A 13746-nucleotide genomic window follows, 5' to 3' on the forward strand; every position below is an offset into this window, starting at 1 on the left:
GTTCACTCTTACAGCCCAGAACAAGTGGGACTGGACCAGACCAAAGCTAGGAGCCTGGAACTCCATCTGGTCTCCCACGTGGGTAGCAGAAACCCAAGAACTTAAGCCATCAACTGCTGCCTCCTGGGAGGCTCATTAAAAGGAAGCTGAAATTGGAAGTGGAGCCAGGACTCAAATCCAAGAATACTAAGTGACTTTTTTTTTAAACATTTATTTATTTATTTGAAAGTCAGAGTTACACACAGAGAGAAGGAAAGGCAGAGAGAGACACACAGAGAGAGAGAAAGAGGTCTTCCATCTGCAGTTCACTTCTCAGTTGGCCACAGTGGCTGGAACTGCACTAATCCGAAGCCAGGAGCTTCTTCCAGGTCTTCCCACAGAGCCCCAAGGACTTGGAACATCTTCCATTGCTTTCCCAGGCCATAGCAGAGAGCTGGATTGGAAGTAGAGCAGTCAGTACTCGAACTGGTGCCCATTTGGGATGCCAGCACTGCAGGCAGCAGCCTTACCCACTGTGTCACAGTGCCGGCCCCTTCAGTGATATTTTAACTGCTACACCAAACATCTGCTCCCAGTATTCAGCTATTTCTTTGTGTACATGTTTTTGTAACTTCCCAGTAACTTCATTCAGCTAGTAAAGAACTTTTTATCTTCTTCTTTTTTAAGATATATTTTATTTATTTGAAAGGCAGAGTTACAGAGAGTGAGATCGATCCTCCATCTGCTGTCACTCCCCCAAATGGCTGCAATAGCTGAGGCTAGGCCAGGCTGAAGCCAGGAACCAGGAGCTTTATCCCATGTGCATGTGGGTGCTGGGGCCCAAGGATGCTTTCCCAGATGCATTAGCAGGGAGCTGGACTGGAAGCAGAGCAGCCAAGGCTGGAGCAGGTGCCCATGTAGGATTCTGGCGTTGCGGGCAGCAGCTTAACCATTATGTCTCAGCACTGGCCCTGATTTTATTCTTCCTCCTAAATCCTCTTTATACTTTCTATATAGTCTTATCTCTCTTTTTATCTACAGAGTTCCAAGTCAAAGGAATTTGTGTTAAAACAGTAGTGTGCCTTCTTGTTTTGGAAAATAAAAATCAAATACTGACTTTTAATGGATCAGTTTCCAATATCCTTGGTATTAACTTCTATTAATGGTAAAAGCCATTTCTACCAAGATATAAAAACCTGCATAGGCTTTCATTTCCCACTTGTGCAGCTCCCATTGGTCCACTTAAAAGCCAAAGTGTTCCCTTAAACTTTGATCCCAGGGCCAGTTTAGAGATTATCTCTTTGATTTGAAGATAATCCAAGAGAGAAAACCACAGACAATGTCCCAAATCAAGCTCACAGAGGTTTATCTATGTTGCAGAGTTCGTTAAGCAGCTAATTAAGTGCTCTGCCCAGCCAATGCCCTTTGGCTTATTGTTTCTTTGAAGCATTGGAAACTAAGCCATGTGAAGTCTGTTTTCTCCTGTTTCTTGTGGGAAGCTCTGGAGTCTACAACAGAAAGATCCAAGGCCTCAGAGTCAGATCTTCCTCGCATCCTTTCTCAACCACTTACCAGTTGTGTGACCTTGAGATTTGCCTCTCATGTCTTACGGTTTCCTCCCTCCCTCCTCATCTCTTTCCTTTCTTCCTTTTTTAAAGATTTATTTATTTATTTATTTATTCATGCATTCAAAAGCAAAGTGAGAGAGAGAGAGAGATTGTCCAGCTGCTGGTTCTCTTCCCAAATGGGCAACAGCCAGATTTGGGTCAAGCTGAAGCCAGGAGCCAGGAACTCCGTCCAGGTCTCCCATGTTGGAAACAGGGACCCAAAGTACTTGAGCCATCATCTGCTGTTTCTTGAGGTACATTAGCACGAAGTTGGATCAGAAGCAGTGCAACCAAGCCTTGAACTAGCACTTCCATATGGAATGTTTGTGTTGCAAGTGGTGGTTTAACCCACTGTGCCACAATGCCAGCATCACTTTTCTTTATTTTTAAAATTTTTTTCATGTCCTTTGAAAAGCAGAGACACAGACAAATCTTTTATTGCTGAATCATTCCCCAAATGCTTGCAACAGCCCAGGCTGGGCCGTGCTGAAGTCAGGAGCTCAGATCTCAATCTGGGTCTTCCATGCATGTGGCAGAGACCCAGATACTTACGCCATAATCTGCTGCCTCCCAGGGTATATGTTAGCAGAAAGCTGGAATTGGAAGTAGAGCCAGGATTTGAACCCAGGCACTCTGATGGAATGAGGGCACCCCAAATGGCATCTTAACTACTGAACCAAATCCCATTCCATCCTGATCTTTAGTTTTTGTATCTGCAAGATAGAATTAGTATAACTGGTAGAACTGCTAGAAGAATTAAATGGTAATGCATTATTAGCCTCTATATTAGAACTTAGAGGGACTAGCATTGTGGCATAGCAGGTAAAGCCACTGTCTGCAATGCAAGCATCACATATGGGTGCCAGTTCATGTCCCAGCTGCTCTACTTCCAGTCCAGCTCCCTGCTATTAGCCTGGGAAAAGCAGTGGAAGATGGCCCAAGTGTTTGGGCCCTTTGCCACCCATGTGGGAGATCCAGATGAAGCTCCTGGCTTCAGTGTGGCCCAGCCCTGGTTGTTGCGGCCATCTGAGGAGTAAACCAGCAGGTGGAAGAGCTCTCTCTGTCCTCCCTTTCCGTAACTCTGACTTTCAAATAAGTAAAATAAATCTAATAAATCTTAAAAAAAATAACTTAGGAGATACTTAATACAGGACAGTTATTACTATTGAAAGGCAGAGTGGCTGAGAGTGGGGAGAGAGATCTTCATCCACTTGATATTCTTCTTAATTTCTTTTCCTTTCAGCTATCACTGATCACGGATTTTTCCATGTAGGAGGCCTAAGTAGATTTGTTTAAAGATAACTATTCACAAAATGAAATTGGTAGGCGAATTTTTCTTCCTTCAAGGTCCCCAAAGGCCAAATTTTCCTCTCTCAGTATAGAAAAAGAAGTGTGTGTGTGTGTTCATCCCCATTCCAGATCCAAAGGTCTAAACTTGGCTTCAATTTCTGATGCTACAGGGTTCAGAGACTGCAGTAATTTGAGAAAAAAATCCTCTTCTTCCTCCTTCCTGAACTGCTTATAACTTGTAGTCGAGGCACTCCAGAGTGCAGTCTATTAATGTGTAACCGAATTAGCAAGCAGCCAGATGACTAATTTCTGTGCGGTCCTCTCCAAAGTGCTGGAATTTAGTTTGAGGGGTGCTTTTCATTTGGGCTGATGGGTGAATCTGCCTTAGTATCTCTCTTATGTATCTTGTTTTGTTTTCTCCAGGGACAATGGTGATAGATCCAGGCACCGAGCTCCACGTAATGCCCGGATGTCTGCACCTTCTCTTGGACGCTTTGTCCCAAGGTAGGAATTGGGTTATAAGCACCAGAGGAGGCCTTTTTTTTTTTTTTTTTTTTAATTATTCATTTGAAAGGCAGACAGAGAGGTTTTCCATCCACTGGTTCATGACTCAGATACCCTCAATACGTGGGGCTGGTCCAGACTGAAATCAGGAGCCAGGCACTCCACTGGGTTTCCTTCCTTCCTCCCCTCCTTCCTCTCTTCCTCCCTCCCTTCTCCTTCCCCCTCCCCCTCCCCCATGCTCTCCCTCTCCCTCTCCCTCTCCCTCTCCCTCAGATGGAGGGCCTGGGTTTCCCACTAGGGTGGCAGGCATTCAACCACTTGTACCAGCACCTGCTCACTCCAGAGTGCTTGTTAACAGGAAGCTGGGATGGAGTGTAGAGCCAGGATTCGAACCTGTGCACTCCAGTGTGGGTCGTGGGCATCCCAAGTGGCAGCTTAAGTCCTGCATCAAATGCCTGCTCCAGAGAGCGCCTGCATGAGAGCCTAGGATACAGTGTTAAACCTACTTTTTGATCTTTGGATTGTGCATATCTGGAATTATTTTCTAATGAGTTTATAGTCCAGCCTTGCCATCTAAGTACCTGACAGGAAATGATTAACCACAGCAAAAAGTGATTGAAAAGTAGCATTGGGGACATCCTATTTAGGAATAGATGCCTTGGAGCACTTCACTTTAGATGAAAGGGCAGGGAAGGATAATCATAGAAATTCTTTACTCCTTTCTGGGCTTCTGTGGATTCTTAGGTTTAGTGGATCCCATAGCCTATATTTTAAATTAAAAAAAAAAAAAATGTTTATTTAAGGCCTGCGCTGCGGCTCACTAGGCTAATCCTCCGTCTTGTGGCGCCGGCACACCGGGTTCTTGTCCCAGTTGCCCCTCTTCCAGGCCAGCTCTCTGCTGTGGCCAGGGAGTGCAGTGGAGGATGGCCCAAGTGCTTGGGCCCTGCACCCCATGGGAGACCAGGATAAGTACCTGGCTCCTGCCATCGGATCAGCGCAGTACGCCTGCCACGGCGGCCATTGGAGGGTGAACCAACGGAAAAAGGAAGACCTTTCTCTCTGTCTCTCTCTCACTGTCCACTCTGCCTGTAAAAAAAAAAAAAAAAAAAAGTTTGTTTATATTTTTTTCAGAGGCAGAGAGATCTTATCTACTGGTGCACTCCTCAAATGCCTGTGACAGCTGGAACTGGGCCAGGATAAAACCAGGAGCTGGGAACTCATTCAGGGTCTCCCACGTGGGTGGTGGCAGAGACCCAAGTACTTGAGCCATCACCTGTTGCCTCCCAGGGTGTTCCCTAGCAGGAAGCTGGAGTCAGGAGCGGAGCCAGCACTTGAGCCCAGGCACTTTAATATTGGATATGGGTGTCTTAGATGCTAGGCCCAACTCCTGTCACCCTTAGTCTTGAGTTTTGATGGTTGATAGGATATCCTTTGTTTTTTGGAGTCATTACTCATCTTTTCATATGTGATTCCTTCTTGTAGGCGTTTCCTGCTGCCTGAATACTTGCCTTATGCTGGGATTTTTCATGAACGTGGACAGCCTGGCTTGGCTACTCACTCTTCTGTTAACAGGGTCCTGGCAGGTAAGGAAATGTTTCTCTGGATTTTACAAACGTGAAGAGGCAGAGAACCAGAGAAATAGCCTCTTAGTCCTTTACCTCTGTTGATGTGATGATGTGTTAGTATCTGGCTGAAACCTCTGTTAGGGGCTCCTGTACTAAGTTCATTACTTCAAGGCAAGAAATGGCAGGGTTGAGAAAAATGGTTCTCTTGCCCATTTCTGCTTCCTTCAGATCTTTTAAAAAATTGGTTTTTAGTTCAGCAGTTACATCTAGCTGTGCTTGTAGCTGAGTGATAAAGTTGTCTTATTCATGTTTTCGTTGGTGAGACACCCATGCACCAGATCTTGTGATTTAATTAGGAACTTGGTGCACACTCCCTCACCTGTTTGCAACTGCCAGCGTGTAGATTTTCCCGGCACTGCGGAATCTTCTAAGGAGGTGGAGGAGAAACCCAGGGAGCTGGCTCAGAAATCTCCACTGAACAGAAAATGGACTGAGCAAGCCCACTGAGGCGGTTTCATGTTGGTGACATAGCTTCGTGACCAGGATTTTTATGCTAGGAGACCTGCATATGCTGCTGCTTCTGGACAGTCTCTAGAGAAGAAAACAAAACCAAATCAATTTTTTGTGACAAATGATCTTTCACCATCGCTACCCTTTTGCCCACCTCTCCATGTCCATTGCCAGCTTGTAAATTTATGTATATGAAACCATAAAAGGAATAAAAATCAAGCCACATTTAGGTGTATCATTCATTAAAAATCTTTTTTTCTGATTTTTTTAAGATTTATTTATTTGAAGGAGTTACAAAAAGAGAGATAGATCGCTTCTTGGCCATTTGGCTAAGATCCAGAGTAGTATCTGTTCCTATCAGCTGAATAGAGAGAAATCTTCCATCTGCTGGTTCACCGCACCTAATGGACGCAGTAGCCAGAGCTGTGCCAGACTGAAGCCAGGAGCCAGTAGCCTCTTCTGGGTCTCCCACGTGGGTACAGGGGCCCAGGGACTTTGGCCATCTTCTGCTGCTGTCCCAGGCACATTAGCAGGGAGCAGAGTCATAAGTGGGGCAGTTGGGGCTCGAATCAGTGCTGTGGCTTGACTCACTGTGCACAGCACCAGCCCTTATTAAAAATCTTAAAATGGCCTTCTAGTTTGCAAAATTTGGGCCATTTGGTAGTTTAAAAGGTTGGGAGGAATCTGGTGGGGTAGCGGCATTCTTAGGCTGAGGAGTGCTTGCAAGCTTGCTTTTCGAGATTTCTGACCAAGCTGCTGTGACTGCTGGCAGGCCACATGATTTGCCTCCCAACATTGGGACCTAAAAATCCCAGAAACCCCAGTTGTTTTCTCTGCCAAACCTTAGAGGCCTTGGCCCGGCAAGGGAGCAGACTGTCCCATGTTGTCCTGACAGCCTTGTTGGAGGAGGGCTCTGGCCCTAGTTAAACAGATCCTGTGAACTTGGGCCGCACCTTGCCTGGCGCTTCTGTGAGGCTTGGCTGAAGGCATGTGGAAGCTCCTTACTGGCAGATCATCACTTGCTGCCAGGCAGTACTGCAGAGCACTTCTCCACCCTTCTTTGTTCTAGACATCTGCCTCCAGCACCCCACACAGCATTTCTGCTCCTCTGCTGGCAAATCCCTCTGTCCTTGGCATTTAACTTTTTTGGAACAACTGTTACATTGTTTTTTCCTTTTTTCCTTTGCCTCCAATATCTCTTTACCTCCATTTCCTATGCCTTACTTTACTTTATATCCGAAGGTCTGACTCCAAATGGCCTAATTTCACTAATGGATATCTTTGACTACAGGAGTTTATTCTAGCAGACAGCTGTTCACAGCTGTGAAATCTGTTGAGAAAAGTTCTCTATTGAAGGATGCAAAATGCCTCTAGGAGACTCCTGTAACCTATGTTTGAATTAGATTAGCGGATGGTTTCCATTTACAATTAAATGGTTTTTCCCATTTTCGAAACCCTTATTATTCGTCGATATTTGGATGTCCCTCCAGGTTATGTTGGCAGCTATATCATTGGTTTTCTTTTCTTGCAAAAATCCCAATATTAATAATAGCAGCAACAAAAAGAAGCCTAACATTTCTTGAGCACTTGTTGTGTACTAGGGAATGTTGTAAGTACTGTACACATACTTCATTTCTGTCTTGCAGCAATCCTTTGAGGCAGGTGCTGTTACCTAATTAACAGCGGAGGAAACTGAAGCCCAGAGGGAACTTGCCCGAGTGCTGTGGCTCGGAAGCAGAGGAGCCGGAACAGGCAGGCAGCCGACTCGAGGGCTCTTCTGCTTTCCCACGGTTGTTTTAAAGGCCAGAGAATCAGAATACCATTTTTTCCAGGACCTTGATCTAGAAAAGGGAAAGAGCTCCCAAGGACCTTGGCTGACCTTCAGGATTTTTCTTATTGGTTTTAATTTCTCTGTTTTAAGTGGGTTCTAGACATAGATTTTTATGATCCAATGGTGCTTGCAGAGGAAAATCTTATTATGTAACAGCCCTTTCGCCAAGCCTTCAAGCCCTCCTGGATACAGATGTTTCGCTTTTGATTAAACTTACTTGTGATCATGTAATTGAGTTCCTATAATAATGGCTTTCAAAGAGAAAAGAGAAATTGGCCTTTTAGCAGTATGCACTCCCAGTTTTCCCGAAAAGGCATTTTCTAGTGTATGATTGAAATGAGGTTGTGATGGTCCCAAAACAATTACACTCAATTGATATTTGTTCTGCAGCTGTTGTGTATCAGACACTGTTGTAGGTTACCAGAGTAAGATAAATATACTTGATCCCTGCTTTCTTGTATATCAAAAGTGGTTAACCATACCTTAGTTTTGCTATTATTTGGCCATGCCTTAGTCTTCCTGTTCAGTCCTTGGCTCCAAATGTAAGTGGAACCTTTGTATGATGAATGGTTTTAAGCATGCAAGTTTCGTAGACTTGGAAGGACAAAACCCATACCTACAGTTTAAGGAAATGTGACCATTACTATGGTGGTAAATGAGGGTCCCTCACCGAGGCCATTCAGAATCATCAACAAAAATGGATTTGTAAAAAATTAAGATTGGGGGCTGGTGCTATGGCGTAGTAAGCTAATAAGCTTCTGCCTGTGGCACCGGCATCCCATATGAGCACTGGTTTGTGTCCCTGCTGCTCCTTTTCCAATCCAGCTCTCTGCTATGGCCTGGGAAAACAGTGGAAGATGGGCCAAGTGTTTGGGCCCCTGCCCCTGCATGGGAGACTGAAAGGAGCTCTTGGCTTCAGATCAGCTCAACTCTAGCCATTGTGGCCATTTGGGGAGTGAACCAGCAAATGGAAGACTTTTCTCTTTCTCTTTGTCTCCCTCTCTCTGTAACTCTACCTCTCAAGTAAATAAAAATCTTAAAAAAAAAATTAAGATCAGGGCTGGCACTGTGGCATAGTGGGTAAAGCCACTGCCTGCAGCACCAGCATCCCATATGGGTGCTGGTTCAAGTCCTTGCTGTGCCACTTCTGACCCAGTTCTGTGCTATGGCCTGGGAAAGCAATAGAAGAAGGCCCAAGTGCTTGGGCCCTCGCCTGTGGGAGACCTGGAAGAAGCTCCTGGCTTCAGATTGGCCAAGCTCTAGCCATTGCAGCCATTTGGGGACCATTTGGAAGACGTTTCTCTCTCTCTGTCTCTGTCTCTCTCTCTCTCTCTGCCTTTCAAATAAATATTTTTAAAAAATTAAGATCTATCTACTCTTTTTACCACAAGAATCTGAGAGCAATGATAGAAAGCAGACACTACCACAGAGTAGTTGTTCTGATAGTCTGTTCATCTTGACCTCCTCTCCCTTATCTTGGTGCCTTTCCCACAATTCTGTGGCCTCCTTATGGCCTTCAGCCATCCAACTACACAGGCCAACACAAATGCTGGACCCATGCTTATCCCATCAGATCCCATTGTCCTATATATAGGACACCTATGAATACTTACATTGAGGGGCCGGTGCTATGGCGTAGTGCGCTAAGGCACCGCCTGTAGTGCCAGCATCCCATATGGGAGCCAGTTGGAGTCTCGCCTGCTCCACTTCTGATCCAGCTCTCTGCTACGACCTGGGAAAACAGTAGAGGATGGCCCAAGTGCTTGGGTCCCTGCACCATGTGGGGAACCTGGAAGAAGCTCTTGGCTCCTGGCTTTGGATTGGCGCAGTACCGGCTGTTGCAGTCATTTGTGGGGTGAACCAATGGATGGAAGACTCTGCTTCTGCCCCTGTAACTCCGCCTTTCAAATAAATAAATAAAAATCTTTTTTAAAAAACTTAACATTGAGCAGTAAATATACCACTTATGGTAACTTTGAAATAAATGTATTTGAAATATTTTCAGAGCGGAAAACTTGAGACTTTTAGATAAAAGAGGTATAAATACACTTGTTTATTTATTTTAAAAGATTTATTTGAGAGGTAGCATTACAGAGAGAGGGAGAGACAGAGAGAAAGGTCTTCCATCTGCTGGTTCACTCCCCAAATGGCCTCAACTGCTGGAGCTGGGCTGATCCAAAGCCAGGAGCCAGCAGCTTCTTCTGGGTGTCCTATGCCAGTTCAGGGATGGCCCAAGCACTTGGGCCATTTTCCGCTGCTTTCCCAGGCCATCAGCAGGGAGCTGGAAGAGGAGCAGCTGGAACTCGAACTGGTGCCCATACGGGATTCTGGTGCTGCAGGCAGAGGCTTAGCCCACCATCCCACAATGCCAGCCCATGTATGAATACGTTTAAAACTATTGCACCTCTACCAGGTGTATTTTTGGAAAACATGGAAAGTCTAGGGAGCGCCCTCTGCTGACTCTTTAGCAGACAGCTGTACCTCTGTGGGTACCCTAACTGAAATTAAGGCAATGAAGTGAATGCCTTCTCTGGGCCGGGTGCCGTCCTAGGTGCTTTGTCATGCATTATCTCTTCTGCTTATTGTGACAGCCCTGGGAGGTAGGCGGAAGCTTTTCCATTCTACAGGGAAGAAAACTGAGACTCAGAGAAGTTTTATGACTTACCCAGTCTAACACGGTGAGAAGCAGACCTGGAACTTTAAGCCAGGTCTCTCTGAATCATAAGACCTGTATTCTGTCTTCTGTGCCATGTTTTTGCTTAAGTTCAAGTACGGAGTATCTGCCAAAAGGTTCTTAAGCTTATAATATTTTTCTGCATGTTTGAAGCCTCATAAAAGTGAAATAAGAAGCTCTGGCATTTGACAGTCTCCTGGTAATTACAGACGGAACAAAAGAACTTCTAAAGGATAGGACCTGGGTAATGTACAATATTAGTTATCTGTCCTGAATAATCTTTTTGACTTTTATCCTAATGAGCATCTGCTCCCAGCAGATGTGAGCCTGATGTACTTAATTTACTATTGTGATTAAAACCAATGGGAAGTGTCAGGATTTTGCTGCTCCTAGCCACAGGTCATTGGAGCCTGGTTGAGTGTCTTGGGCTAGAAATGGCTTTGTGCCCAGTCATCACAGTTTTCCTTATGATTTCTTCTTTCATCTATTAGTTGTTTAGGGATGTGTTGTTCACTTTTGTTTTTCTCTCACTCTCGCTCTTTCTCTCTTTCTTTCTTGTGAGGGACAGGCAGAACTCCCATCCACTGATTCACTCCCTAAATGCCCACAATGGCTGGGGCTGGAGTGGGGGCCTGGAGCGGGGGCCTGGAGCCTGGGTCTCTCAAATGAAAAGCAAGAACCATCACTCCTAGAGTCTGTGTAGGCAGGAAACTGGAGTCAGGAGCTAGAGCTGGATATAAAACTCAGATAGTCCAATATGAGGTACAGGCATCTTAACCGCTAAGCTAAAATGCAATCCCTAAGCCTTTTATTGTTATGAAATATCCCTATGTCTCAGGTAATATTTTATCCTACAGTCTGTTTTTTCTTATATCGCCACAGCCACAACAGATCTTTAATGGTTGTTGGTTGTATGATTGCTTTCAACCTATTATATTTTTAAAAGTTTTATTTATTTGAGAAGCAGAGAAAGAAAGAGAGAATTCCTAACTGCTGGAGGACTCCCCGAGTGCCTACAACTGCTGGGACTGGGCTGGGGCCGAATCCTGGAGCTAAGAATGCAATCCAGGTCTTCCATATGGTTGACAGGAACCCAGTTACTTGAGCTAGCACCGCTGCCTTTCAGGGTTAGCATTTGCAAGAAGTCAAAAGCCACAGATGGGACTCAAACCCAGTTAGAGTCAGGAATTGCACCCAATATGGGATGCAGGCATTTTAACTGCTAGGCTTAGTGTTCACTGCCTCCTTTTTAGATCTTTGAATCTAAAGTGGGTTTCTTATAGAAATTATATATTTGTATCTTTTTTAAAAAAAGATTTATTTATTTGAAAGTCAGAGTTACACAAAGAAAGGAGAGGCGGCGGGGGGGGGGGGGGTCCTTCCATCCGCTGGTTCACTCTCCAACTGGCTGCAATGGCTGGAGCTGGACCAATCCGAAGCCAGAAGCCAGGAGCTTCTTCTGGGTCTTCCATGTGGGTGCAGGGCCCAAGGACTTGGGCCATCTTCTACTGCTTTCCCAGGTCATAGCAGAGAGCTGGATCATAAGGGAGTAGCCAGGTCTCGAACTGGCGCATATGGGTTGCTGGTGCTCCAGGCCAGGATGCTAACCCACTGCGTGACGGCGCTGGCCCCTGTATCTTTTTTTTAATCCTAACAAATCTGCTTTTTGATTGAATCCTTTAGTGTATTCACATTTACTGTTATTAATACAGTTGAATTTTTCTGCTGTTTTGCTGTTTGTTTTTTAAGGCCTTATTAAGTTTCTCTGTTCTTCCTTTACTGACCTTGTATTAAATAGATATCATCTAATGTGCTTTTTAAATTCCGTTATTGATTTTTGAACTATATTTTGTCAAGATTTACTTCAGATTGATACAGAACTAATTCTGGTGAGATAGAGTCTTCGTTCCTCTGTAGCCCCATTCCTTTCTCCTTCCCCTGTGCTGTTATTGTTACACTATTTCAAACCCAACAGAGCTTACACAGTGTTAAGTTATTGCTTTATATATCTTATGTCCCAGGCATCCTTCCGTTTGTTGTTTAGATGGGTAAGACAGAGCCAATCCTTCTACAGGAATCTATTTTCTTTTTCCTTATTAACATTATTTTTTGGTTGTCTTTTGCCTTTGTCATCTCCTTTAATAACACTAGTATCCTTGTTGAGATGTTCACCACTTTCCTGAGCTTCACTCAAATTGGGGAGTCTGGGAAAGAGGTAAAGTAATTAACACAGTTGAGGGCCATCATGATGATAATTAAATGAGTATGAGCAGAGATGAACAGTAATTCTGGTGTTGGGCCCTTTATCTCCATGGCTGACTCTTTTCTGTCTCTGTCCCATATCCTTCTGGTACCCAGTAGCCAGGCAAATAAAGTGAGTAGTGCATTCCAACTCAACATCAATTAAGATGATGTTTATAAACCCTAGATAAATGAACAATTAGGGCTGGTGGTACTAGGTAGTGCTGCTTTAATAATTAACCCAATTACCTTTCATTCTGCTCCAGTGATGAAAGTGAAGGCGATAAGGGGCTGGTTTGGTTGCCTGGGAAACAGAGAAATAAATGTGGCACTCCTTCCAGAGAACTCAGCTTTCCCAACTGCCTGACAGCACTCAGGGCCTGCTACTTGTTGGGTATCTACCAGTCACTGGAGCGTTCGTGTTCTCTCTAGCACATCCTGTTACCACATCTCCTTTTATCATTAGTAAGAGGTGTGTGCGGAGAACCTGGACCCCGGATTCTATGCTGAATTGCATATATTTCTTCATATTTTCCAAGGAGGAAAATACTGGGCCTTGTCAATGAACTTTTCCTATCCCTTTTCTATTGGATGACTTATTTTCTGCTTCTCTCTCATCTCCATCTCCCAGAAAGTTTCTTATGGTCTTCCTCCATTGCTGCTTTATCCCATAATTTTTTCTATATAGTCACTTGGAAATGTATACAGAACTTTCTTAATGCTTAGCATTGTCCAGTACATGTTTTAGCCCTCAGGGCATTTACAGTTTGGTCAGAGTGACCCATTTTTCTTCTTTTGGTTCTGCCACTAAGATGCAATAACTCCCCTGAGATTTTAATTTTTTTAATTTATTTTAGACTTTCTTTTAGATTTATTTTATTTATTTGAAATGCAAAGTTAAAGAGGGGCAGGGGCTTGGAGGAAGAGGCAGAGAGAGAAAGAAATCTTTCATCTGCTGGTTCACTCCCCAGATGGCTGAATCAGCCAGGGATGGGCCAGACCAAAGCCAGGAGCCAGGAGCTTCTTCTGGTACTCTCACATGGGTGCAGGCGCTTGGGCTATCTTCTACTGCTTTCCCATGTGCATTAGCAGAGAGCCGGATTGAAAGTGAAGCAGCTGGGACTCGAACCAGCTCCTATTTAGGATGCTGGTGTTGCTGGTGGTGGCTTTATCCACTTTACTCACTACCCCGCCCCCCCTCCCACCCCAGGATTTTGACTGCCATCCTGATAGACTGGCTCAGGGAGGTGCAGCTCAAACTTGGGCTTGGACCCAAGATTTATGCCTTCAGGTGCAGTCTGATGAAGCTCTGAATGTGTCGGCACTCGTCGCTTTAGTGACAATTGGGAGGACAGCTGCTGTATGTGAGGTACGGTTTGCCCAAGTAGCAGGATTGAAAATGGTGAAGAGTCTGTATTTCATATATGTATTCTGCTGCTTCCTAGCTCTGTAATCTTGGGTAACTTAGTTTACCTTTTTGTGCCTAGTTTCTGCATCTGCAAAATGGCACTTTGCTCATAATAATAATACTACTTAGCCCATTTT

The 13746-nt window shown here is 44.6% G+C and overlaps 1 protein-coding gene and 1 pseudogene across 5 annotated transcripts in view; both read left to right on the forward strand.

Moving 5' to 3' along the window:
* The window catches only part of AMBRA1 (autophagy and beclin 1 regulator 1), a 194142-nt gene that overhangs the window by 61073 nt on the left and 119323 nt on the right, over nucleotides 1–13746 (forward strand). For all 5 annotated transcript variants that reach the window (XM_051826317.2, XM_051826319.2, XM_051826321.2 and 2 more), the window contains 2 exons: nucleotides 3300–3380; nucleotides 4863–4963. In XM_051826317.2, the coding sequence (XP_051682277.1) occupies nucleotides 3300–3380; nucleotides 4863–4963 (182 nt within the window). The remainder of the gene's footprint in view (nucleotides 1–3299; nucleotides 3381–4862; nucleotides 4964–13746) is intronic.
* On the forward strand, nucleotides 5765–5861 carry LOC127485400 (U2 spliceosomal RNA; annotated as a pseudogene).

The sequence above is a fragment of the Oryctolagus cuniculus genome, chromosome 1 (assembly GCF_964237555.1).
Source record: "Oryctolagus cuniculus chromosome 1, mOryCun1.1, whole genome shotgun sequence".
Lineage (NCBI taxonomy): Eukaryota > Metazoa > Chordata > Mammalia > Lagomorpha > Leporidae > Oryctolagus > Oryctolagus cuniculus.